Consider the following 25,034-nt stretch of genomic DNA (forward strand, 5'->3'; position numbering starts at 1 on the left):
ATGAAGAACTGTAAAAGACTAATAAAGAAAAACTGAATATTAGCTATTTCACTAATGTTAAAAGTCTTAGCCCTACCCTGGCCAGGTATCTCAGTTGGCTAGAGTATCATCCTGATATCCCAAGGTTATGGGTTTGATCCTTGGTCTGAGTACATACAAGAATCAACTAATAAATACATAAATAAGTGGAACAAATCAATGTTTCTGTCTCTCAAATCAATTAAAAAAAAAGTTGGAGGAGGTGTTATATGGGGCCTAAACCATCCCCATTTCAGCAAGCCTACACTAATTAAATAGGGCACAGAGAATATACTTTTCCCTGGTTAAACACACCTCCACACAGGCAGGTTTTCTTTAAAGATTTTATTAGGTCCTGGCAGTTTGGTTCAGTGGATAAAGCATCAGCCCAGCATGCAGATGTCCCAGGTTCAATTCCCAATCAGGGCACACATGAGAAGCAGCCATCTGCTTCTCTCTCCTTTCCTTTCCCCCTTCTCTCTCTCTTCGCCTCTTGCAGCCAGTAGCTCATTGGTTCTAGCGTCAGACTCAGGCACTGAAGATAGCTTGCTTGATTTGAGCATCAGCCCCAGATGGAGGTTGCCAGGTGGTCCTGATAGGGGCACATGCAGGAGTCTATCACCCCCCCTCTCAGAAAAGGTTTTATTTATTGGTTTTTAGAGAGAGGAGAGAGAAAGGGAGTGGGCAAGGAATGGGAAGCATCAGCTCATAGTTGCTTCTTGCATACGGTTTGACCAGGCAAACCCAGGGTTTCGAACCAGCAACCTCACCATTCCAGGTCAATGCTCCATTCACTGTACCTCCACAGGTCAGGCTGGCAGCTTTTTTCTTTTTTTTTTTTTAATTTATTTTTTACAGAGACAGAGAGTAAGTCAGAGAGGGATAGACAGGGACAGACAGGCAGGAAGAGAGAGATGAGAAGCATCAATCATTAGTTTTTCATTGCGTGTTGCAACACCTTAGTTGTTCATTGATTGCTTTCTCATATGTGCCTTGACCGCCAGCCTTCAGCAGACCAAGTAACCCCTTGCTGGAGCCAGCGACCTTGGGTTCAAGCTGGTGGGCTTTTGCTCAAACCAGATGAGCCCGCGCTCAAGCTGGCGACCTCGGGGTCTCAAACCTGGGTCCTCTGCATCCCAGTCCGACGCTCTATCCACTGCGCCACTGCCTGGTCAGGCTGGCAGCTTTTCACTTTAATTAAACACCCTGGCCCTGGCTTCCAACAGGATCTCTGAATGTTAAAAGGGAAAAATAATGTTTGGTCTTCACTTTATTAAAAATATAATCCAGCAAAAGTAGAGACAAACAGGACCAAGTGACTTGCCCACCCTGGTCACACAGAAGCAGCAGCAGGGCTGGTACAGAACCCTTACCTCCTCTGCTGTCTGTACAGTGATCTATGTTTTGGTCAAAAATGGCAAGTTGGAGTGTTACTCACTAGAGACAGGGCTGTTGAAGAGGCTGGCTTCTTGATGCTTTAGCTCAAGTACTCAGTGGGTACTGTTTCCCAACTGCCTTTTTTCTACTATCACAGATGCCTTTTCACGGCCCAACCCCACCCCCATTTCCACATTTAATCACACACATCTCAGTGAGAACTCTAGGGCTTTATTACAAATAAAGTTGATTGCTAAAGAGCCAGCACCCTCTCAAATCTTTCTTTTCCATTCTTCCTCTCAACATCTCTCTCCATAGCAGGTCACTGGCCTTTATGGAAGAAGAGTTGGGGGAGAGTGAAAGGGAGCAATATTTTGTCCAAAGTCTTCTGAAACAACCCCGGAGTCCTCTTGGCTCCAGCTGAGAATCTTCTGGTGAAAGGGGTAAGATCTAGCTCCCATTTTCAAGGTCCTCCATATCTACATCCTGGGGGGCTTTTGTCTTCTTTTGCACTTTGGGCTGTGGCTCACTAGTCCTGGCTGGCTTTGCAGGGGCTTCCACTGAGTAAAGAGAAAGAAACATGAAAGAACCCCAGTGGATCCAGGCTGCCCTCTCACCCCACCTCTGTGCCCCAGCCTCACCTTCCATGGCTGCTTTCTCTTTCTGAGCAAGCCGGATTTGCTGGAGGAGTTTTCTGCGCTTCTTCCCAGACAGTGTAATGTTGGCACGCGCACTGGACCTGAATGGTTGGTAGGAGCAAAGATCCAGATTAACCTGAACCTACAGAAACCACACAAGTGGTTCTAGCTATTGAAAAGGTCTTGGCCCTGGCCGGTTGGCTCAGCGGTAGAGCGTCGGTCTGGCGTGCGGGGGACCCGGGTTCGATTCCCGGCCAGGGCACACAGGAGAGGCGCCCATTTGCTTCTCCACCCCCACCCCCTCCTTCCTCTCTGTCTCTCTCTTCCCCTTCCGCAGCCAAGGCTCCATTGGAGCAAAGATGGCCCGGGCGCTGGGGATGGCTCCTTGGCCTCTGCCCCAGGCGCTGGAGTGGCTCTGGTCGCGGCAGAGCGACGCCCCAGAGGGGCAGAGCATCACCCCCTGGTGGGCAGAGCTTCGCCCCTGGTGGGCGTGCCGGGTGGATCCCGGTCGGGCGCATGCGGGAGTCTGTCTGACTGTCTCTCCCCGTTTCCAGCTTCAGAAAAATACAAAAAAAAAAAAAGAAAAAAAAAAAAGAAAAAAGGTCTTTGGATCCACATCAAAGAATTAATTGAAAATCTAGACTCTGCCTGACCAGGCAGTGGCGCAGTAGATAAAGGGTCAGACTGGGATGCAGAGGACCCAGGTTCGAGACCCCGAGGTCGCCAGCTTGAGCACGGGCTCCTCTGGTTTGAGCAAAGCTCACCAGCTTAGACCCAAGGTCGCTGGCTCGAGCAAGGGGTTACTCGGTCTGCTGAAGGCCCGCAGTCAAGGCACATATGAGAAAGCAATCAATGAACAACTAAGGTGTCGCAACGAAAAACTTATGATTGATGCTTCTCATCTCTCTCTGTTCCTGTCTGTCTGTCCCTATCTATCCCTCTCTCTGACTCTCTCTCTCTGTAAATTAAAAAAAAAAAAATCTGGACTCTAAGGCAGAGTTTCATCTCAACACATAAAGTACTTAACCTTAAATGTTGCCTGACCAGGCAGTTACACAGTGGATCAAGGATCAGCCTGAGATGCTAAGGATCCAGGTTCAAAACTCCACAGTTACTGCTTGAGCGTGGGATTATAGACATGACCCCATGGTTGCTGGCTTGAACACAAGGTCTCTGACTTGAGCAAGGGGTCCCTAGCTCAGCTGAAGCCCTCCAGTCAAGGCATATATGAGGAAGCAATCAATGAACAACTAAGGTGCCACAACTATGAGTTGATGCTTCTCATCTCTTGCCTTCCTGTCTCACACACACACACACAAAAATTAAATGTTATTAAATTTTAGTATATCGCACAAACTTGCAAGGGAAAACTGTTTTTCTCCTCTGTTCTCAATACTTATGATGTTGGAGGGGGCAGTTCCCACATCAAACAATGCTCCCAATTGTCAGCAAACATTATCTGAGTGTCCTAAAACTTGAATTCAATTCTGTCATTATACCTGGAAATAGCATGTTGCCACCCTTACTTTTGACCCACCTGCTATAAGTCAGGATTTTCATATTCCTTTTTTCAGACTCTGTAATTTGGAGAATAGCTCACAGAAATCTGGGAAATGTTTACTTGCAGAAGAGATGCCTCAAGTGTCCATGCCCTCTTCAGGCGAGCTACCTTCCAAGCTCTACCAAGTCACCAAACAGGAAGTTTACCAAACATCTGTTGTTCAAGAGTTTTTATAGAGCTTAGTGGCCAGCACTCTCAACAGTTCCTATTTCCCGGAGATCCCAAGGAGGGGGCTTAATTTCCCAAACCCCTAAACATTGAGTTTTTTTTTTTTTAATTTTATTTATTGACTTTTTTTTTTAGAGAGAGAGGGGAGAGAGAGAGAGAGAGAGAAAGGGGAGGAGCAGGAAGCATCAACTCCCATATGTGCCTTGACCAGGCAAGCCCAGGGTTTCGAACCAGCAACCTCAGTGTTCCAGGTCAATGCTTTATCCCACTGCGCCACCACAGGTCAGGCTAAACATTGAGTTTTTATGGTGATTAGCCCACCCTGTCACTCAGTAGCATAAATTTAGGTGTACTCAGAAGGAGCTTCTAATTAAAATAAAAATCACTCCCATCAACCCACAGGTTTTAGGGGCTCTGAGCCAGGAATTAGTGACAAAGACCAAATAAATTTCTTATTATAAACTCTGCAGATGTTGATATTGAAGAAGTCAATGAAAACAAAACAAAACAAAAAAGTCAATGAATGGATTGATTAGGAACTCTTCCCCAAGACTCAAGGGACCCTGAAACTTATATGCAAAACCTCACATGTGCCTCTGTAAAAATTCATCTAGTCGCGTACGCTTTAAAATTTACTTATAGCCTGACCTGTGGTGGCGCAGTGGATAAAGCGTCGACCTGGAAATGCTGAGGTCGCCAGTTCGAAACCCTGGGCTTGCCTGGTCAAGGCACATATGGGAGTTGATGCTTTCAGCTCCTCCCCCCTTTCTCTCTGTCTCTCCTCTCTCTCTCTCTCTCTCTCTCTCTCTCTCTGTCTCTCCCTCTCCTCTCTAAAAAAAAAAATGAATAAATAAATAAAAATTAAAATTTACTTATAAAAATTTATGTGACTGTACAATCTTTCTTGGGGAGATGGGAGAGTGGATAGCTCTCCTTAAGATTATCAATGAGGTTCAAGACCCAAAGAAGGGTTGTGAGCGACCAGAATAGTGAGAAGCTAGTAGAGTTAAGGCACAAACACAGCATCCATGTCCCTTGCACAAATGTGAGCGCACAGTGAAAGCAGGGAGGTGCTAGATGCTCCGGAGTTTGACAGAAAGGGGAAAAGAAACTAGGGGGGAAGACCCAGGGGAACAGGTATCTGGCACTCACGCCCGCTTCTTGAGGTGGTGCCGCGTGATCAGCCCTTCGTCTATCACGGCCCCGACCACCCGGTGCTTCAGGCGCCGCTCCCGGTTCAACACCCGCCGACGCTTGAACAGCTTCTTCTTCAGCTCCTGCAGGGGAGGAAGATGCTAATCAGACGGAGGCCACGCATAGTGACCCGGGATCCCTGCACCCGGCGTCTCTGTTCTGCCAATCCCGTTTCGGGCAGGATCAGAGGGCTCCGGGACGCTTCGGAAACAAAGTAGGCGCTCCCCGATAGTCACCGTTCGGGGACGGTTGATTTTACCCCCCGGAGCACCCATGGCTGAACACCTTTGCCGGCTTCCGGTCTGCGTTTTCGCAGCTCTCAAGGTTCGTATGGGCCCCGCCCTCCAGTCCTCCTCAAGCCAATCGTAGCTTGGGGGCGGGTCCTAGTGCTATATAAAGGATCTCCGCGTGTTCCCAATCCTTTCCAAGGGCAGCCGCGAAGTAAGAGTGGTCTCACATAGTGAACCAACTTGGGACGTGCGGGGGGGTCTAGGCGGGGCTTGCGGACCCTCCTCTTCTTGGCGGGGGTCGGGCGTGCGGTCCCGATCCCCGTAATGTACGGAGGCAGAGGGAAAGGGCCCCGGCCCTCTCGGCGTCATGTCTTCGGTGCCGACGGTTTCCAGTCCGCCGGTTCTATCCTCAAGCGCCGGGACACGGTTCTCCAAGGTACAGGGCAGACCGAAGTTCTGTGGACTCCTCCCGGGGAACTTCATGCCTCCTTTCCTCCTTTTGTTGCAGGTCCGTGAAGCCGCCCCAGGAGCTGGAGCTGTCCTAGCCCCCTCTTTTCCACTTCCCGTTGCAACCAATAAAGGCCGTTCCTACCGTTGTAGGTGTGTGTGTGTATTCGCGTGCTTTTTTCCCCGAGGCTGCAGAGTTAGGCTGTACGCGTTGTTCCGTAAAGCAGATTTTGCAAATCTTCTCTTGAATCTGAGGCTTCTGCCGGAGTGCGCGCAACATTTCGCAGAAGGTTCTCTGGCCGACCTTGCCGGCCCCTCTGGATGGCCGCGCTACACCGAACCCTTCACCTGGCGACCCTGGCTGCGGGGACGCGCCGCTCCTTAGCGGGTAGGAAAGATGGACAGTGGGAGGGCAAGGTAGTTGCTTCGTCACCTAGGAGTCTAGTCCTTTAAGTGTGGTTCATAAAAGCTCAGGTTACACGGAGCGTTTTTGCAGCCGTTGGATAGGGCGCCGGATGACACATCCCTTCCGCTTGTGCCCACAGGCTCCCTGGCTGGTAGCTGCCTGGCGGACCGCTGTCTCTGGGATAAGGTGTACGCCCAGCCCTGGCTGGGTAGCGTCCCTACCTTCGACTGGTTCTTTGGATACGAGGAAGTCCAGGAGCTCCTACTGCCCCTGCTGCAGAGGGCCCAGGCTGTCTGTCCACTGCCGGTGTTAGACGTGGGCTGTGGGACCTCGAGCCTGTGTACAGGCCTCTACACCAAGTGCCCACATCCCGTGGACGTGCTGGGGGTCGACTTCTCTCCTGTGGCTGTAGCCCACATGAAAAACGTCTTGGAAGGTGGCCAAGGCCAAACACCCCTGTGCCCTGGACACCCTGCCTCCCGCCTCCACTTCATGCAGGCTGATGCCCAGAACCTAGAGCCAGTGGCTTCCTCGGGCTCCTTCCAGCTAGTGCTGGACAAGGGCACCTGGGATGCTGTTGCTCGGGGTGGTCTGCCAGGAGCTTACCAGCTGCTGTCAGAATGCCTGAGGGTCCTAAGCCCCCAGGGGACCCTGATTCAGTTTTCAGATGAGGACCCTGACGTTCGTCTTCCCTGTTTGGAGCAAGGATCACAAGGCAGGACCGTGACTATACAGGAGATAGGCCCTTTCAGGGGCATCACCTACTTTGCTTACTTGGTTCAAGGTTCTCATTAAAGACTTAATCTTGACCCTAGAGTTTTTTTGGTTTTTTTTATTTTTATTTATTCATTTTAGAGAGGAGAGAGAGAGAGAAGGGGGAGGAGCTGGAAGCATCAACTCCCATATGTTCCTTGACCAGGCAAGCCCAGGGTTTTGAACCGACGACCTCAGCATTTCCAGGTCGACGCTTTATCCACTGCGCCACCACAGGTCAGGCGACCCTAGAGTTTTTGTTGGATAAAGAGAGATGAAGAGAGCTTTGCCTTTGCAAGATGGCCGGAAAATGAGGATTAAAGTACTGGCTGTTTCTGTGCCCCAGTTTACACATCAGAAAGTAGGAATGATACCTGGAGTTATGGGGATTGCATACAATGATAGCTGAAACATTTAGCAGGAGCAGTCCCAAGATGAGTGCTGAATAAAGGGGATCTAACCCCCAACTAACTGGAACTTGTGAAAACAGCAGATAGCTCTTAACCAAATCCCAGCAATGATTGACTTGTATGACCCAGTGGCCTAACCTCTAAGCTCATTTTTCTCACCTGTACAGGGGAGATTGTGAAAGGATGAGTAGAAGGGATCCATAAATAAGCCCAGGTGAAATGTTCAAGGAACGAGGACAAAAAATACTTACCGTCAAAGCTCCTGGGAGGCAGGAGATGGGGATATTCCACCAAGTGGCTTCTGCAGACACTGAAGCCTGTTCTTGGATCCCAGAGAGGACAGGGATTGGGTGCTTCCTGACACTCTGTGTCCTCGGGAATCCAAGAGGCATTTTGTCCCTGTTCCTGCCCCCAGCTGAGCTCTGGGTTAAAGGTTCTTAAGGGAGATTTGGGGTCCAGTGGGCTCCACGTCCAACCTGGGTTGGGGGAGGGGAGTTAAAGAGCCCATTAACAGTGAAAAATATTCCTGATGCATTGAAATTTTTTTTTTTAGAGACAGAGGAATAGATAAGGACAAACAGGAACAGAGAGAGATGAGAAGCATCAATCATCAGTTTTTTGTTGCAACACCTTAGTTGTTCATTGATTACTTTCTCATATGTGCCTTGACCCTTGACCGTGGGCCTTCAGCAAACTGAGTAATCCCTTGCTCAAACCAGCGACCTTGGGTCCAAGCTGGTGAGCTTTGCTCAAACCAGATGAGCCCGTGCTCAAGCTGGTGACCTCGGGGTCTCGAACCTGGGCCCTCCGCATCCCAGTCTGACGCTCTATCCACTGCACCACTGCCTGGTCAAGCCTGATGCAGTGAATTTTTAAAAAATAAAATGAACATATGATACTTGTTTCCCTTCAGATCAATTAAATGTAAAAAAAAAAAAAAAAAAAAAATAACCCATGAATTTGTAACCTTTGCTTATAAAACAGCAAGACAGCAATTACTATGAAGAGTCTAACTTCACAGCCTCAGTTTCCTCATGAGAAGAAAGTATCTCCCTCATTGGGGTCTGAAGATCATGAGGTAAGTGTTTAGCACACTTCCTGAAACATAATAAATGCTAAAAAAAAAAAAAAAGAAAAAGTTTAGCTTGACCTGTGGTGGCGCAGTGTTTGTATCATATGTGGCATTGACCTAGAATGCTGAGGTCACCAGTTCACAACCCTGGGCTTGCCTGGTTGAGGCACGTATGAGAAGCAACAACTAGGAGTTGATGCTTCTCGCTCCACCCACTCCATTTCTCTTTAAAAAAAGATCTTTAGTGCCTGACCTGTGGTGGCACAGTGGATAAAAGCGTCGACCTGGAACACTGAGGTCGCCGGTTCAAAACCCTAGGCTTGCCCGGTCAAGGCACATATGGAAGTTGAATCTTCCTGCTCCTCCCCCCCCCTTCTCTCTCTTCCTCTCTCTCTCTCTTTCTCTCTCTTCCCTCTAAAATGAATAAATAAATAAAAATAATTTAAAAAAAAAAAAAAAAAAAGATCTTTAAAGAAAAGTTTATATAACCATATACAAACATGGAGGAAAATCTGTAAGAGAAGACATCTCAAATGTTAACCTATCACTGGGCAGTCAGATTTGGGGTAGTAATTTTTATCTTCTTTTCCCCACAACAAACAGTAGTTTAAAATGTTAAAATATATATATATTAAAAGAGATGACCCATCTGACATCAGAACTGCCTCTAAAGTTCAACTAGGGCACCCCAACGTTTTTTTCACTATATTTATTGAATATCTGTGCCTGGCACTAATGCAAGGGATACAACTGAGTTTCCCATCTTGGTCCTGCTCAGAACATCCAGGTCACAAGGGCCCCGTTGAAGCTGCCACTCCCATCACCTGGCTCTTCACTTTGGTCCTGGAAGAACACCTGGGCCTCTTCTTCCTCATCATCACTGAGCAACAGCAGCTCCTCATGTGGCCACCGGAGCTCCCTGCTCTCTTCACTTACCTCAGAGGCTTCTACCACAATGGAGGGCAGACGAGTCTTCTGAGAGACAACCTGCATGGGGACAGCAGGTTTCTTGGGCTAAATTGGAGGATGAGCCCACAGCGGCAGGGCGCAGGGTGGGGCAGTACTAACCTGAACATCCTGGTGACCTTCAACGCCATCCTTTTCTTCTCCGTCCTTCCAGAGAAGGTTGGTCAATCTAGGACTTTCTGGATGCTGGAGGGAGCCTGGGTGATCTCTAGGCCAAGGCCCATCCTCGCTGCTTCCTGGCACAAGGTCCATGGCTGCTGATTTTTAGTGTACAGGGTGGCTGAACTCAGTAGAGTTCTGAACCCCTGCACAGTGCACCCCACAAACTGCTCCTTTAATCTTCTTTGGAGCCTGGCTCCTTAATCACTTCTGAGGAGAGCAGGATGACATGCTTGGAGATTATGGGCCTTCCAGGGGAGGGGAAAATCCCAGTACTGGGATAAGAGCTTTATTTTTATTCACCTCCCTAGTGACACTGGGAAAGGCAGCAGAGGTATCAACAAGGGCATCCGGATTAAAGCCCTGTGAATGAAAGGCCTTGACAACAAACTTGAAACTTCCTAATTTCTTTTATTTATTTACTTATTTTTAATTATTTACTTATTGATTTTGGAGACAGTGAGAAGAGAGGAGGGGGAAGAATTGTTCATTTGTTCTTCCACTGAGCTGTGCATTCATCGGCTCCTGAAACTTCCTGATTCCTTTGCATACTGGGTTTCCCAAATTGATGTATTTCCTTGTATCTTTTTTTTTTTAAGATTTTATTTATTCATTTTAGAGAGGAGAGAGATAGAAGAGATGAGGAGCAGGAAGCATCAACTCCCATATATGCCTTGACCAGGCAAGCCCAGGGTTTCAAACCAGGAACCTCAGTGTTCCAGGTAGATGCTTCATTCACTGCGCCACCACAGGTCAGGCTCTTTGTATCTTTTTAATGAATATTTATATGGTATTTACTATTTGCAGGAACTGTTGGGGTTTTTTCTAAACTTTTAAAAAATTAATTTTGGAGAGATAGTTTGGAGGTGGGGGAAGAGAGAAACTTTGACTCACTATTCTACCCATCCATGCATTTATTGGTTGATTACTGTATGTGCTCTGACCCCATCGAACCTGCAATCTTGGCATGTTGGGACGATGCTCCAACCAATAGAGCTATCTGGCCAGGGCACCAGGAACTGTTTTAAATGTTTTACACGCAGCCTGACCTGTGGTGGCACAGTGGATAAAGCATCAGCCTAAACACTGAGGTTGCCGGTTCGAAACCCTGGGCTTGCCTGGTCAAGCACATGAGAGTTGATGCTTCCTGCTCCTCCCCCCTTCTCTCTCTCTCTCTCTCTCTCTCTCTCTCTCTCTCTCTCTCTCTCCTCTCTAAAAATGAATAAATAGGCCCTGGCCAGTTGGCTCAGCGGTAGAGCGTCGGCCTGCCTGGTGTGCGGGGGACCCGGGTTCGATTCCCGGCCAGGGCACATAGGAGAAGCACCCATTTGCTTCTCCACACCCCCCCTCCTTCCTCTCTGTCTCTCTCTTCCCCTCCCGCAGCCAAGGCTCCATTGGAGCAAAGATGACCCGGGCGCTGGGGATGGCTCCTTGGCCTCTGCCCCAGGCACTAGAGTTGCTCTGGTAGCGATGCCCCGGAGGGGCAGAGCATCACCCCCTGGTGGGCAGAGCATCGCCCCTGGTGGGCGTGCCGGGTGGATCCCGGTCGGGCGCATGCGGGAGTCTGTCTGAGGTCGGGCGCATGCGGGAGTCTGTCTGACTGTCTCTCCCCTTTCCAGCTTCAGAGAAAATACCAAAAAAACAAACAAGCAAACAAAAAATGTTAAAAATGAATAAATAGCCTGACCAGGCGGTAGTGCAGTGGATACAGCATTGGACTGGGATGCGGAAGGACCCAGGTTCGAGACCCCGAGGTCACCAGCTTGAACGCGGGTTCATCTGGTTTGAGCAAAAAAAGCTCACCAGCTTGGACCCAAGGTCGCTGGCTCGAGCAAGGGGTTACTCAGTCTGCTGAAGGCCCGCAGTCAAGGCACATATGAGAAAGCAATCAATGAACTAAGGTGTTGCAAAGCACAGCAAAAAACTAATGATTGCTGCTTCTCATCTCTTCGTTCCTGTCTGTCTGTCCCTGTCTATCCCTCTCTCTGACTCTCTGTCTCTGTTTAAAAAAAAATGAATAAATAAGTCTTTTAAAAAATTAAATGTTTTGCATGTAAACTTATTTAATTACCCTAAAGCTATGAAATAGATACTGTTATTAGCCCCACTTTCTGATGCAGAAACCAGGGCACAGAAAACTTAAATGACTTTGTCCAGACACAACTAAGAGATGTCTATATATATAAGGTCTACTGGAAAGTTCTGTCCATTTCTACCACAACAAGTTTTGACATGTAAGCACATGTTTATTTGGCGCATGTGTGCCTTTCTATTTTTATCACTTAATGTATACATACTAACGTAGCAAATTAACTAAAACAAAGTTAATTCATGTTAGTCTTATGTGTGAAGCAATAGTGTACCCATGGCTACTGATAAAGTTCATTTACGCCACTGTATTGTATACGAATTTCAACAAGGAAGAAATGCTACAGAAGCATGTAGAAATTTATTGAAAGTGTTTGGTGAAGGTACAGTTTCTGATAGGACATGCAGAAGATGGTTCGAAAAATTTGAAACAGGGATTTAGACCTTTCTGATAAGCCACGTTCTGGGCGACCATCTTTGATCGATGACAATGTTGTTAAGACCATGTTGGAGCAAGATCCTTTTCTGACAACATCGGAGATTGCAGAAAGGCTTAATTCAGCTCAGCAAACCATTTTGGACCATATTCGGAAGATAGGATTGGTGTGGAAATATATTATTTAATAAAGTTTATTAACGGTAAGAAAAATTTGTATTTTGTTTTATTCCAAAAACGAACAGAACTTTCCGGTAGACTATATATAATTTTTAAGAGAGAGGGAGAAATACCGATTTGTTGTACCACTTATTCACACATTCATTGGTTGCTTTTGGTATGTAGCATGAGCTGGGATTGAACCTATAACCTTGGCATATCAGCACAACACTCCAACCAACTGAACTACCAGTCAGCTAAGAAGCGTTTTCTTCTCCAAATTGGACTTTGGTATGTTACACAAAAATGCAGAGTTTAAAAAGGATATATGGCCTGACCTGTGGCGGCACATTGGATAATGCATCGACCTGGAAATGCTGAGGTCGCCGGTTCGAAACCCTGGGCTTGCCTGGTCAAGGCACATATGGGAGTTGATGCTTCCAGCTCCTCCCCCCTTCTCTCTCTCCTCTCTAAAAATGAATAAAGAAAGAAGAAGAAAAAAAGGATATATGCCACCTGACCTGTGGTGGTGCAGTGGCTAGAGCATCGACCTGGAATGCTGTGGTCGCTGGTTCAAAACCCTGGGTTTGCCTGGTCAAGGCACATACAACATGCAACCAATGAACAGCTAGAGTGAAGCAACTACTTTTCATTCCCTGGCCCTCCCCTTTGTAAAATCAATAAATAAAATCTTAGCCTGACCAGGCAGTGGTGCAGTGGATAGAGCGTCGGACTGGGATGCGGAGGACCCAGGTTCGAGACCCCGAGGTAGCCAGCTTGAGCGCAGGCTCATCTGGTTTGAGCAAAAGCACACCAGCTTCAACCCAAAGTTGCTGGCTTGAGCAAGGGGTTACTCAGTCTGCTGAAGTCAAGGCACATATGAGAAAGCAATCAATGAACAACTAAGGTGTTGCAACGAGCAACGAAAAACTAATAATTGATGCTTCTCATCTCTCCATTCCTGTCTATCCCTCTCTCTGACTCTGTCTCTGTAAAAAAAAAAAGAGAGAGAGAAAAATCTTTAAAAAAAGAAAGCTATATGCCATGATGAAAAATGTAACAAGTTTACTTTTAACAAATTTATTTTTTCTTAAAATTTATTTATTCATTTTTTAGAGAGGAGAGGGAGAGATGGAGAGATAGAGAGAGAGAAGGGGGGGGGAGGAGCTGGAAGCATCAACTCCCATATGTGCCTTGACCAGGCAAGCCCGGGGTTTCAAACCGGCGATCTCAGCATTTCCAGGTCGACGCTTTATCCACTGCGCCACCACATGTCAGGCTAACAAATTTATTAATAAGTAAAATAAAGAAGAAATATGTAAATATACCTTTTCCCCACCCAGTACACTTGGCTTTGAGTTTTTGTTCAGGATTTGAAGGGATTTAAGGGGTCTGTAGACTGATTAATGTGTCCAAGTATTTGTATGTCCACTCTGTATTAAAACAGCACAAGTTATTGTAGGAAACCACAGAACACGGCCCTAGCCCTCTTTTGGTCAGTAAATTCCGGAACTGGACCTACAGCAACCAGGAAGACACTCACTCTCCTCTTAGCATCCCACTCCGGACCTCAAGACAAGGGGCCTGCGGTCGACCTTCAGTGCCGACACCTTGACACACCCAACTTTCTCCGCCAAATCTAGACTTAAGACACAGGCGCTCTAGAAACGTTTCGCTAATCAGGTCCTCTCTAGCCTACCCTTTTTCTATGGTGTCCTTTGTGGGTCGCTCTAGCCTGCGCAGGAGGCGGCGAGACGCCGTGCTGGCCTTTCTAGGCTGCGGGAGACAGCTGAAGCAGTCTCGCTGGTCATCTATGGCGTCCTTGCGCAAATCGCTGGTCGCAGTCGCAATAGTGGGTGCGTGGGCTGGCGTGGGCTCCGCACTCTTTCTTCTCGTGACCCCTAGAGAGGAGCAGGTTCAGGTGATGCTGAAGGTGTGAGCAATTGGAAATCCGAAATGGGGTGGGTCGGTGGGCGGACGGGCGGAGAGCCGCGGGCTGGGGGCTAGAACTACGAACCTCTTTTCCTGCCCGCAGGGGATGCCGGGGCTGGACTCGCAAAGCAGGGAAGAGGCGGCCAAGACCAAACAATTAGTGCTGGCCACTCTGCAGAAGGCAGCTGACACGCAGGAAAATGTGACCTGGAGGAAGAACTGGATAAGCGGCGGCGGCGGGAAGTCAGCGTGAACGGGGACCTGCACCGGTGGACGCTGGGAGCTCTGCTCCAGGGGCGCTGGAGTCCGAGGCGGCCTTTTTCTTCCGTGGACCTGGCGGGGAGGCCGGGTCCAGGAAGCTGCCTCGGGGTGAGCACGTTCCTCCCAAACCCAGCACTGGCTGCATGGTCACGCGGGGCCATCGGATGTGGCGAACTGAAGGAACTAGTAAACCACGTTCTTCCATCCAGAGAGTGAGCCCTGCAGTCTGACGCCGTGAATGTCGTGTTCTGGGGCTGTGTTCTGCGGGCAGGGATGACCCCGGCTCCCGCCCACCCCCACCCCTTTCCCCGTGTGAGGTTGAAGCCCAATAGGCACAGCGACCACGTTTTCAAAACACAAGTCAGGTCATGTAAATTGTTTGAGTGTACTTTGGGGGATAACCTAGCATCATTTTTGAAATCAGATCTATCCTTGAAATTTTGTAATAAGTACAGTATATGCTCAAAGAGGACACTTTGGGTTCCTGATCTTCCATTGAGGTTGGAGTGGCACTTCTAGCACTTAAGATGTGCCTGATGGCCCTGGCCGGTTGGCTCAGTGGTAGAGTGTGGGCCTGGCGTGCAGGAGTCCCAGGTTCAGTCCCCAGCCAGGGCACACAGGAGAAGGGCCCATCTGCTTCTCCACCCCTCCCCCTCTCCTTCCTCTCTGTCTCTTTATTCCCCTCCTGCAGCCAAGGCTCCATTGGAGCAAAGTTGGCCCGGGCCCTGAGGATGGCTCCATGGCCTCTGCCTCAGGTACTAGAATGGCTCTGGTTGCAACAGAGCAAGGCCCCAGATGGGCAGAGCATCGCACCCTGTGGGCATGCCGGGTGGATCCCGGTCGGTCACATGGAGAAGTCTGACTGCCTCCCCCGTTTCCAACTTCAGAAAAATACAAAAAAAAAAAAAAAATTAAAAACAAATTAAAAAAAAAAAAAGATGTGCCAGATGTCTTCTGTGGCCATTATTTTTATTTATTTATATTGACTGATTTTAGAGAGAGGAGAGAAAGGCGGGGGATGAAGTGCGAAGCATTTGCTTCTAGCCCAGGATTTGAACTGGTGACCTCAGCATTCCAGGTCTAGGCTTTAGCCCCGGTGCCACCACAGTCCAGGCATCAGTGACCATCATCTAACCTTCAGAGCCCATTTGCTTAGGGTAGTGACTGTGCTTGCAAAAACTTTGTTTTTGAGAGACAAGAGAGGGAGAAAGATGAGAAGCACCAACTCACAGTTGTAGCACTTTCTTTTTAAGTTGTACACTGATTGCTTCTTATACCTCCCTTGACCAGGGGGCTTCAGCTTAGCCAGCAACCATGGGCTCAAGCCAGGGATGTGGGTCATGTCTATGATCCCACGCTCAATCCAGCGACCCATGCTCAAGCTGGGGAGCCTGCAGCTAAAGTGGGATGAGCCCACACTCAAGCCAGCAACCTTGACCCAGCATCCCAGCTCCATGCTGTATCCACACACCACCACCAGTCAGGCAGTCAGATATCTTTTTTTTTTTTTTTAAGAGAGGTGGGGAGATAGTGAGGTGGACTCCTGCACATTAAGAGTTCCTGACCAGGATCTACCAGGCAACCCCATTAGGGGCTGATACTGGAGTATCAAGCTACTTTTAGCACCTGAAGCTGATGCGCTCCAACTGAGCTATCCTCAGCACGCCTGTGTCCACATTAGAACCAATCAAGCCACTGGCTACAGGAGGGGGAAGAGGGAGAGGAGGGGGGGGGGTGGAGAAGCAAATAGTCACTACTCCTGTATGCCCTGACCAGGAATCGAACCTAGGACATCATACACCAGGCTGATGCTCTATTTGCTGAGCCATCAGCTAGGGCTCAGACAGATTTTGATTCAACTCCAGCATATTACAAAATCTCTCTGACCTTCAGTCCTGTTCAGTGAAGGGTGATAATTATCTTAAGGGCTGTCATAAGATTAATTTAGAAAAGTAAAGTGCAGTGCCTGGAAGAGCAGCCTTTCAGTAAATAGTGGGGTTCCCCCGCTTCAGGATTTCACTACAGTAATTTTTTTTTTTTACAGAGACAGAGGGATAGAATAAATAGGGACAGACAGACAAGAACGGAGACAAATGAGAAGCATCAATCATGAGTTTTTCGTTGCAACACCTTAGTTGTTCATTGATTGCTTTCTCATAAGTGCCTTGACCGCGGGCCTTCAGCAGACTGAGTAACCCCTTGCTCAAGCCAGCGACCTTGGGTCCAAGCTGGTGAGCTTTTGCTCAAACCAGATGAGCCTGCACTCAAGCTGGCGACCTTGCGGTCTCGAACCTGGGTCCTCGCATCCCAGTCCGACGCTCTATCCACTGCGCCACCACCTGGTCAGGCACTATTGTAATTTTTTAAGACAACTTTTTAAGTGAGAGAGACGGACATACAGGGAGAGTGATGGGAAGTATCAACTCATAGTTGTGGCACCTTAGTTGTTCATTGATTACTTCTCATATGTGCCTTGACCAGGGGGCTTCAGCTGAACCAGTCACCCCTTGCTCCAGCCAACAACCTTGGGCTTCAGGCCAGCGATCATGGGCTCATGTCTGTGATGACCCCACTGCAGCTAGTGACCCTGTGCTCGTGTTGGTGAGCCTGAACTCTAGCTGGCGACCTTGCGGTTTCAAAACTGGGTCCTCAGCATCCCAGGCCAACATTCTATCCACTGTCCCACTGCCTGGTTGAGCTTTTAAAATTTTTTAAAGTTTTTTTGTTTGTATTTTTCTGAAGTTGGAAACGGGGGAGGCAGTAAGACAGACTCCCACATGCGCCTGACTGGGATCCACCCGGCATGCCCACCAGGGGGCGATGCTCTGCCCATCTGGGACCTTGCTCTGCTGCAACCAGAGCCATTCTAGTGCCTGAGGCAGAGGCCATAGAGCCAGCCTCAACGCCTGGCCAACTTTGCTCCAATGGATCCTTGGCTGCGGGAGGGGAAGAGAGAGACAGAGAGGAAGGAGAGGGGAAGGGGTGGAGAAGCAGATGGGTGCTTCTCCTGTGTGCCCTGGCTGGGAATCAAACCCGGGACTCCTGCACACCAGACCGATGCTCTACCACTGAGCCAACTGGCCAGGGCCAAAAATTTTTAAAGTTTTTAGAGCCCAGGCCAGATAGCTCATTGGTCATCGTCCTGAAGCATGGAGGTTGCCAGTTCAATCTGTGGTCGGGGAACATACAGGAATAGATGTTCCTGTCTCTCTCCTTCTAAAAATCAATAAACATTTTTAAAATTGATTTTAGGTCCTGGCCTGTTGGCTCAGCGGTAGAGCATCGGCCTGGCGTGTGGAGGACCCGGTTCGATTCCCGGCCAGGGCACATAGGAGAAGTGCCCATTTGCTTCTCCACCCCCCCGCCTTCTTCCTCTCTGTCTCTCTCTTCCCCTCCCGCAGCCAAGGCTCCATTGGAGCAAAGATGACCCGGGCGCTGGGGATGGCTCCTTGGCCTCTGCCCCAGGCGCTAGAGTGGCTCTGGTCTTGGCAGAGCGACGCCCCAGAGGGGCAGAGCATCGCCCCCTGGTAGGCAGAGCATCGCCCCTGGTGGGCGTGCCGGGTGGATCCCGGTCGGGGGCATGCGGGAGTCTGTCTGATTGTCTCTCCCTGTTTCCAGCTTCAGAAAAATACTAAAAAAAAAAAAAAAAAAATGATTTTAGAGTAGAGTAAAAGATTATTGTATGTGCCCTGATGGGATCAAACTCACACATGTAGCATATCAGGAGGACGCTCTACAGTTTGTGACCCTTTGCCAGCACAGGAATGAGAGGAAAGGCAGCAGCTGTTTGAGGAAACACCAGGGTGAGGTGATCAGCAGCAGTGAGACGGCTCTGATAAAGGCGTTTGGCAGTTCAGAGCCTGAGCTCCCCAGGTGTGTATTCAAGATCTGTAACTGGCTACCAGTGTTGGTTTGGGCAAATCAGGTGCTTTAGTGTCCCAGCCTCTAAAATGGTGAGGTAACTATACCTACTCTTAGGTAATAGTGCCTTCATATCTCAGTTAATACATGTAAAGTATTAAAATGTGTGGTACATACTAAGTTTTCAGTACTTTGTTTATTTTTTTGTATTTTTCTGAAGCTGGAAACGGGGAGACAGACAGACTCCCGCATTCGCCCGACCGGGATCCACTCGGCACGCCCACCAGGGGGCGACGCTCTGCCCCTCCGGGTGTTGCTCTGTTGCGACCAGAGCCACTCTAGCGCCTGGGACAGAGGCCAAGGAGCCATCCCCAGCGCCCGGGCCATCTTTGCTCCAGTGGAACCTCGGCTATGAGAGGGGAAGAGAGAGACAGAGGAAGGAGAGGGGGAGGGGTGGAGAAGCAGATGGACGCTTCTCCTGTGTGCCCTGGCTGGGAATCATACCCGGGACTTCTGCACGCCAGGCCGACGCTCTACCACTGAGCCAAACGGCCAGGGCTACTTTCTGTTTTTTGAGAGGAAGGGAGATAGTGAGACAGACTACTGCAAGCACTCCAACGGGGATCCACCCAGCAACCCATCTGGGGCTGATGCTGGAATCAACCAAACTATTATTTTTTTTTTTTTTTAAGTTTTTTTTTTTTTTTTTTTTAAAGCCTAATTTTCTTGCATGGTTTTTAATTTTTTATTTTATTTTATTTATTCATTTTTAGAGAGGAGAGAGAGACAGAGAGGGAGAGAGAGGAGAAAGAGACAGAGAGAGAGAAGGGGGTAGGAGCTGGAAGCACCAACTCCCACATGTGCCTTGACCAGGCAAGCCCAGGGTTTCGAACCGGTGACCTCAGCATTTCCAGGTCGACGCTTTATCCACTGCGCCACCACAGGTCAGGCCAAAAAACTATTATTTTTAATTGAGAGGCAGGGAGGCAGAGAGAGACAGACTCCCACATGTGCCCCAACCGGGATCCACCAGGCAAGCCCCCTTCAGGGCAATGTGCTGCCCTGTTGCTTTGCAATCAAGCTATTTCAGCGCCCGAGGCAAGGCCATGGAACCATCCTCAGCACCTGGAGCCAACCTGCTTGAACCACTGAGCCATGGCTGCAAGAGTGGACAGTGGGAAGGGCTGGAGAAGCAGATGGTTGCTTCTCCTGTGTGCCCTAAAAATTGAACCCGGGACTTCCACATACTAGGTTGTTGCTCTACCACTAAGCCAACTGGCCAGGGCCTCAACTGAGCTATTTTTAATGCCTGAGGCTGATGCTAAGTCCAAACGAGCTATCCCTAGCACCTAGGGCCAATGCTGGAACCAACTGAGCCACTGGCTGTGAGAGGAGGGAGAGACGGAGAGGAAGAGAAGCAGATGGTTGCTTGTGTGTGCCCTGATTGGGAATCGAACATTGGACACCCACATGCTGGGTCGACACTCTTACCTACTGAGCCAGCCAGCCAGGACTCAATACATTTTAGTGCAGAAGATATGCAGTAGTAAAGTTCACTAATGTTCCTCAACTTTTAGGAGTGACCACATAAAAAATTACCCTTTTAGTAGCCAGAATTACTGGGGACTTATTTGGCGCCAGGCACTGTGCTAACACGCTTTTTATTGGCATTATGTAACCCCAACAACCCCAATTGACATGCGTTATCAACCCTATTTTACTAAAGAAGGGAACTAGGCTACAAATCAAGGCACATAGCTAATAAGGATTTCAGGCGTATGCCCCACCTCAGCCACAGGAGCAAAAGGTGCCATCCACTGTACTCCCCACCCTCCCAGCACCTCCATCAACTTAACTTCCCAAGCAACTATCAGACCCAGAGATTAGGAACAAGTCTCTTTGTTGGAAACGTAGGATAAGGAGTAGGCCCAACTCTAAATGCACTCCCTTTAGATTATTCCTCTGCCTAACCATTCAGGAAGGAGTCCGGCACATAGAGAACTCGGTTTATTTATTAGGAAGGAGATGTCAGTGCTTTATCAAAGATGAAGAGGTCAGAAAGGGACAGCGGAATAAGGGCCTCTCAGCTGGGACATTTCTTGGCCACAATGAGGACAGCAGAAGGCACAAGTCCTAAAGATGGAAAAAAAGAGGTTTAAACCACACATGTCTGCTTTTTGCCCCCAAAATTCCTGGCTTCACAGCACCTCCACAAAGTCCCTTCTCTTTGCATCTCTTCCTTTCTCAAGCATGTCCCCCTATCACCCCCCAAGTCCGCCTTCAGGTCCCACATGTCATACCCAGCTCCTGCAAGGGCCGCTCCATGTCAGCCTCTGAGAAGGCTCGCCGGGGGAAGCCACTGAGCAACTGCACAGGGTCCTGGCCGGCCCCAGGTTCCTCCCCACGGTGTAGCTCCACATAGAGCCTGACAGCTGCCAGCTGTTCCCGCGCCCGGAATGTCTGGGTCAATGAGGTCCCATCTGGCAGCCTGACCTGGAGGGCAAGTGAGACGCAGGACCGTGAGTGTCTGAACTGAGTGAGGTACCCAAGGAAAGAAAAGAAGAGCAATGCTGGCTCCTTTCAGATTGAAACAGCACAATTACTATTAAAAGAACCTAATGAACAACCAACCACTTAGACTCTGCTTTACCAAGCACTGAAGAAAGAAACTCCCTACTGGCAATTTAAGAAATTCTTGACAAAAACAAGATTATACAGAACTACCTGGATAAATACTACATCATAAATGAGTGTTAGCTTTGTAAACAGCTATGTAATAAACCCAACGAAAGCAGGAACAAGTATAGAGGTAACTGCTGAGTAAGAGAAAAATACGGATTTAAATAAGACAGGCAAGTGAAATTTGATATTGTTCCAAAGAGTGGAGGAGGCAGGATTTCAAAAGTCATTTACAAAGAAGGGAGAGGTTTGGCAAAGGAAACGAAACTGAAAAAAGCTCTGGGCCAGGTGCTTTACAGGCCAACAGAGGGGTTCCAGGAGCAAGACAGGAATCAGAACAAGTACCTGTATACGACACTGGTCATACTCCCGCTTGGTGGGAGGCTCCTGGCTGGGAGAGGAGGGGACAGGACCCGGCTCAGTGGGCGGGGCTGGCTGAGAACTCACACTACCACCATACTGCAGGACAAAGTAAAACACCCATCAGGCACTCACCTTCAGGAGAAACATTGTGTAACCCCATCTTTTCCCTCTGAACAAAAAATAGGATTTACTAGCCTCACCTCCTAAATTACTCTCAACATTTCCCAACCACCTACCTTCTTGGCTCTCTCAGCTTTGTCTCTTTCAATCTTTTCTCGGACTCTTTGCCTAGAACGCAGACAGGAAGAAAGTAGGTCAGGCTGACAAAACAAATATTGATTCCTTTCTTATCTCTTATCCAACACTCCCAGCACCCAGACCTGGCAGCTAACTCTTCAGCCTTTTCCCTCCTCCGCTCCTCCGCGGCCCTGCGCATCTCGTCCTCCTGCAGCCGCTGTCTGGCAGCTGACAGCTCCTGCCCTTGTCTCCTGCGCTGCCGTTCCCGTTCCAGTGCCTCCCGCTCCTCTCTTTCTTCACGCTCGCGCTGTTTCTGGGCCACCAGCTCCAACATCCTGTATTGCAAAGAGGAAAGAGCTCAAGCCTGACCAGGCGGTGGCGCAGTGGATAGAGCGTCGAACTGCGATGCAGAGGACCCAAGTTCGAAGCCCCAAGGTCGCTGGCTTGAGCGTGGGCTCATCTGGTTTGAGCAAGGCGCTCACCAGCTTGAGCCCAAGGTCACTGGCTCTAGCAAGGGGTCACTCAGTCTGCTGTAGCCCCCTAGTCAAGGCACATATGAGAAAGCAATCAATGAACAACTAAGGTGTTGCAACGAAGAACTGATGCTTCTCATCTCCCTTCCTGTCTGTCTGTCCTATTTGTTCCTTTCTCTGCCTCTGTCATAAAAAAAGAGGAAAGAGCTCAAGAGACATGAACATGGATTGGGAAAGTGAATTTATAACAAGGGACTCAGAAAACAAAATCAAGCAACACGTGTCCCAAGACAGATTTAAAAAAAAAAAACGAAAAGGAAAATGCCAAGAAAGGACAAAGGGAATGTGAAAAGTTTGAGGATCTTTGATCAGACCGTACTGAGAAGAGGTGGAAGGGGACCCTCAAATATGCAAGACTGTTCCTTACTAAATACCTCTTAGTCTGTTCCTGTCTTTCCTCTTCACTCAAAATGGGTTTGCTTTCTTCCTCAGCGGATCCAGGTCCTACAAGCAAGCAATAAGTATCACTGCCCGTCCATCCCCCTTGGGCCCTTCCGAATAACCACGGTGTCCCTCCATCACGACCTTCAGGGCCACTTTGCTCCGAGGAGGTGGGTTCCTGTCCCAGCATATGTCCAAGGGGGGTCGCTAGCGGCTCGTCCACATCGGGGTCGTCTTCGTGCTCCATCAACCTGGCAGGAAGTCGGGAGCGAGGTCAACACTGAGGCTGCCCCTCCCGGTCCCCAGTCCCCTGACCCCCGGCGTGAACGCTCACCAGTCCATCGCGGCCTCGATGCCCTGGTTCCCTGTGAGGGCCAGAGCCTTCTCCCTGGGGGCAAAAACACCGTGAATAGCGCCCGCGAGCCATGGTGACGGTCAGGCAGGGGCGGGAGCCCGACACGTCCGCGGCCCGGGGTAAGAGGGGCTCCCTTACGCGCGTCCCCTGGGGAAGCCCATCTCGATGAGGCTCTCCAGAGCCGTCAGCTCCGCCATGACGCCGCCAACGCCGCCTCCGCGGGGACCTAAGAGGACAAGAAGGAGGGCGGACGGCGTCAGCGCGGGGCACCCCCGGCCCGCGAGCAATCCCGCTCCCGACGGCCCCGCTCCGGCGTTCGGTCTCAGCCGACTCTGGATCCCCCGCGGACTCCCGACGAGAAGAAAGCGGAGGGAACGTGGAAGTGCCCGGATCTGTTTGGGTCACGTGGAGGCGGACGAGGACGGGTGCTGCCGAGAGCCAGAAAGCACAAGCCCGGCCCTTCCGCCAGGACCAGCGCGGGCGGGGCAGGCATTTCGTGGGAGCTCGGGATAGAGAAACGGCCCCTAAACCCGGGGGCCTGGGCGTGGTGGGGAAAGGCTGCGCGGCCCTGCAATCCAAGCGCGGAATGAAGCCAGCTCCCCATGTGGTCCTTGGGTGCAGCCAGTTGGCAAGTTATTTGGCACTGTTTATCAGGAGACTTACTAATGTGCATACTCTGACCCGCCCAGCCTGTCGGGGGAATTGAGCCATCCTTCGCCCTACTGGGGAAAGGATCTCTGCAAAACACAGTATCTTACCCTGTCATCACTTCCCTGCTTTTTTATTTTTATTTTTTTATTTTTTATTTTTTTACAGGGACAGAGAGAGAGAGTCAGATAGAGGGATAGATAGGTTTTACAGGAACCGAGAGAGATGAGAAGCATCAATCATCAGTTTTTCGTTGGGACACCTTAGTTGTTCATTGATTGCTTTCTCATATGTGCCTTGACTGTGGGGCTACAGCAGACGGAGTAACCCCTTGCTCGAACCAGTGACCTTGGGTCCATGCTAGTGAGCTTTTTGCTCAAGCCAGATGAGCCCGCGCTCAAGCTGGCAACCCCCGGTCTTGAACCTGGGTCCTTCCGCATCCCAGTCTGACGCTCTATTCACTGCGCCACCGCCTGGTCAGGCACTTCCCTGCTTTTTAAAAATTATTATTTTTAAGTGAGAGAGCAGAGAGAAAGACACAGCATCAATTCTTTGTTGTGGAACCTTAGTTTTTCATTGATTGCTTTCTCATATGTGCCTCGACTGTAGGGGCCTCTAACAGATCCAGTAACCCCTAGCAGTTCAAGCCAGCGACCTTGGGAGCTCAAGCCAGTGACCTTTGCGCTCAATCCAGGACCTTGGGATCATGATGATGCTCCTACATTCATGCCAGTAAACCTGCACTCAAGCTGATGAGCCTGTGCTCAAGCTGACAATCTCTGGGTTTCGAACCTGGGACCTCAGTGTCCCAGGTTGACGCTCGATCCACTGTGCCACCAACAGTCAGGCATATATCTATATAAAATTGACTTTAGAGAGAGAAGGGATAAAGACAGACAGTAACATCAATCAGTTCCTGTAGGTGCCCTGACCAGGAATTGAACTGGCAACTTCTGCGCATCTGGACAACGCTCCAACCAACCGAGCTATCTGGACAGGGCAAGCATGTTTTTATATAATGAGATAGTTGACCCTCATTATTTGTAGATGGATAAATGCTGAGGATACATAAAGCAAAAATGGCACAAAGTATTTACTGAAGTGTGATAAGTATATTCTAGATAACAACCGTATTCTAAAATTATTCTAGAGGCCCGATAAGAAAAGAATGATTAAATTGTATAATACTGCCTGACCAGGCGGTGGCGCAGTGGATAGAGCGTCGGACTGGGATGCAGAAGACACAGGTTCGAGACCCCGAGTTACCAGCTTGAGTGTGGGCTCATCTGGTTTGAGCAAAAAAAATTCACCAGCTTGGACCCAAGGTCGCTGGCTCAAGCAAGGGGTTACTTGGTCTGCTGAAGGCCCGCGATCAAGGTACATATAAGAAAGCAATCAATGAACAACTAAGGTGTCGCAATGCGCAATGAAAAACTAATGATTAATGCTTCTCATCTCTCCATTCCTGTCTGTCTGTCCCTGTCTATCCCTCACTCTGACTCTCTCTCCGTCTCTGTAAAAAAATAAATAAAAAATAAAAGTTAAATTGTATAATACTGCCTCTTTGACCTACTTCCAGGTAAGTACCCTATTGAAATACCCAACATGTGGATACACACATAAAAAGGATGTTCATAGCAAACACTGGAGACAACCTAAATGTTCCATCAAAGAGCAATGGCTACTGTTGTTTAAGGAGTAT

The 25,034-nt window shown here is 49.2% G+C and overlaps 4 protein-coding genes, 1 long non-coding RNA gene and 1 other non-coding gene across 7 annotated transcripts; 3 read left to right on the plus strand and 3 right to left on the minus strand.

Moving 5' to 3' along the window:
• Positions 1-1,606: 1,606 nt before the first annotated feature.
• LBHD1 (LBH domain containing 1) lies at positions 1,607-9,593 on the minus strand. 2 transcript variants are annotated; one of them, XM_066251773.1, is made up of 6 exons: positions 9,343-9,593; positions 9,099-9,288; positions 7,454-7,678; positions 4,915-5,039; positions 2,037-2,134; positions 1,607-1,955 (listed from the first exon to the last, which is right to left on the minus strand). In XM_066251773.1, exons 1-6 carry the CDS (start codon positions 9,490-9,492, stop codon positions 1,925-1,927), a joined length of 819 nt encoding a protein of 272 aa, XP_066107870.1. In that variant the 5' UTR covers positions 9,493-9,593; the 3' UTR covers positions 1,607-1,924. The 2 variants fall into 2 exon arrangements, with proteins under 2 accessions (XP_066107870.1, XP_066107871.1); XM_066251774.1 differs by having other exon boundaries at positions 9,099-9,261; positions 9,343-9,589.
• CSKMT (citrate synthase lysine methyltransferase) lies at positions 5,274-6,849 on the plus strand. Its single transcript, XM_066251775.1, has 4 exons — positions 5,274-5,622; positions 5,695-5,786; positions 5,889-6,021; positions 6,179-6,849. The coding sequence occupies exons 3-4, from the start codon at positions 5,955-5,957 to the stop codon at positions 6,832-6,834; spliced, it is 723 nt and encodes a 240-aa protein (XP_066107872.1). The 5' UTR covers positions 5,274-5,622; positions 5,695-5,786; positions 5,889-5,954; the 3' UTR covers positions 6,835-6,849.
• Positions 5,465-5,613, plus strand: LOC136321154 (small nucleolar RNA SNORA57). Its single transcript, XR_010728445.1, has one exon. It is a non-coding gene; the product is annotated as a small nucleolar RNA SNORA57 (small nucleolar RNA).
• A 2,166-nt stretch (positions 9,594-11,759) lies between the features above and the next one.
• On the minus strand, positions 11,760-14,237 carry LOC136318823 (uncharacterized). Its single transcript, XR_010728127.1, has 3 exons — positions 14,100-14,237; positions 13,782-13,983; positions 11,760-12,552 (listed from the first exon to the last, which is right to left on the minus strand). It is a non-coding gene; the product is annotated as an uncharacterized lncRNA (long non-coding RNA).
• On the plus strand, positions 13,791-14,487 carry UQCC3 (ubiquinol-cytochrome c reductase complex assembly factor 3). Its single transcript, XM_066251776.1, has 2 exons — positions 13,791-14,015; positions 14,118-14,487. Exons 1-2 carry the CDS (start codon positions 13,791-13,793, stop codon positions 14,265-14,267), a joined length of 375 nt encoding a protein of 124 aa, XP_066107873.1. The 3' UTR covers positions 14,268-14,487.
• Positions 14,488-20,128: 5,641 nt separating this feature from the next.
• UBXN1 (UBX domain protein 1) lies at positions 20,129-23,096 on the minus strand. Its single transcript, XM_066251744.1, has 9 exons — positions 22,823-23,096; positions 22,664-22,717; positions 22,474-22,580; positions 22,323-22,392; positions 21,559-21,750; positions 21,415-21,466; positions 21,161-21,274; positions 20,437-20,629; positions 20,129-20,269 (listed from the first exon to the last, which is right to left on the minus strand). The coding sequence occupies exons 1-9, from the start codon at positions 22,879-22,881 to the stop codon at positions 20,220-20,222; spliced, it is 891 nt and encodes a 296-aa protein (XP_066107841.1). The 5' UTR covers positions 22,882-23,096; the 3' UTR covers positions 20,129-20,219.
• Between the last annotated feature and the right edge of the window lie 1,938 nt (positions 23,097-25,034).

Source organism: Saccopteryx bilineata, chromosome 1, assembly GCF_036850765.1.
Source record: "Saccopteryx bilineata isolate mSacBil1 chromosome 1, mSacBil1_pri_phased_curated, whole genome shotgun sequence".
Taxonomy (NCBI): domain Eukaryota; kingdom Metazoa; phylum Chordata; class Mammalia; order Chiroptera; family Emballonuridae; genus Saccopteryx; species Saccopteryx bilineata.

What these genes read in the sequence shown, in the direction of transcription:
- LBHD1 (XM_066251773.1), bottom strand. Translation starts at nt 9,492, where the DNA reads ATGGACCTTGTGCCAGGAAGCAGCGAGGATGGGCCTTGGCCTAGAGAT. An exon ending in AAGGTCACCAGGATGTTCAG is followed by an intron (nt 9,289 to 9,342) that starts GTTAGTACTGCC and finishes CCTCCAATTTAG; the next exon opens with CCCAAGAAACCTGCTGTCCC. An exon ending in GGACCAAAGTGAAGAGCCAG is followed by an intron (nt 7,679 to 9,098) that starts GTGATGGGAGTG and finishes CCCCCAACCCAG; the next exon opens with GTTGGACGTGGAGCCCACTG.
- UBXN1 (XM_066251744.1), bottom strand. Translation starts at nt 22,881, where the DNA reads ATGGCGGAGCTGACGGCTCTGGAGAGCCTCATCGAGATGGGCTTCCCC. An exon ending in GGCTTCCCCAGGGGACGCGC is followed by an intron (nt 22,718 to 22,822) that starts GTAAGGGAGCCC and finishes TTTTGCCCCCAG; the next exon opens with GGAGAAGGCTCTGGCCCTCA. An exon ending in GCGGCCCTTGCAGGAGCTGG is followed by an intron (nt 20,270 to 20,436) that starts GTATGACATGTG and finishes TTCCATCTTTAG; the next exon opens with GACTTGTGCCTTCTGCTGTC.
- CSKMT (XM_066251775.1), top strand. Translation starts at nt 5,955, where the DNA reads ATGGCCGCGCTACACCGAACCCTTCACCTGGCGACCCTGGCTGCGGGG. An exon ending in GACGCGCCGCTCCTTAGCGG is followed by an intron (nt 6,022 to 6,178) that starts GTAGGAAAGATG and finishes TTGTGCCCACAG; the next exon opens with GCTCCCTGGCTGGTAGCTGC.
- UQCC3 (XM_066251776.1), top strand. Translation starts at nt 13,791, where the DNA reads ATGGTGTCCTTTGTGGGTCGCTCTAGCCTGCGCAGGAGGCGGCGAGAC. An exon ending in AGGTTCAGGTGATGCTGAAG is followed by an intron (nt 14,016 to 14,117) that starts GTGTGAGCAATT and finishes TCCTGCCCGCAG; the next exon opens with GGGATGCCGGGGCTGGACTC.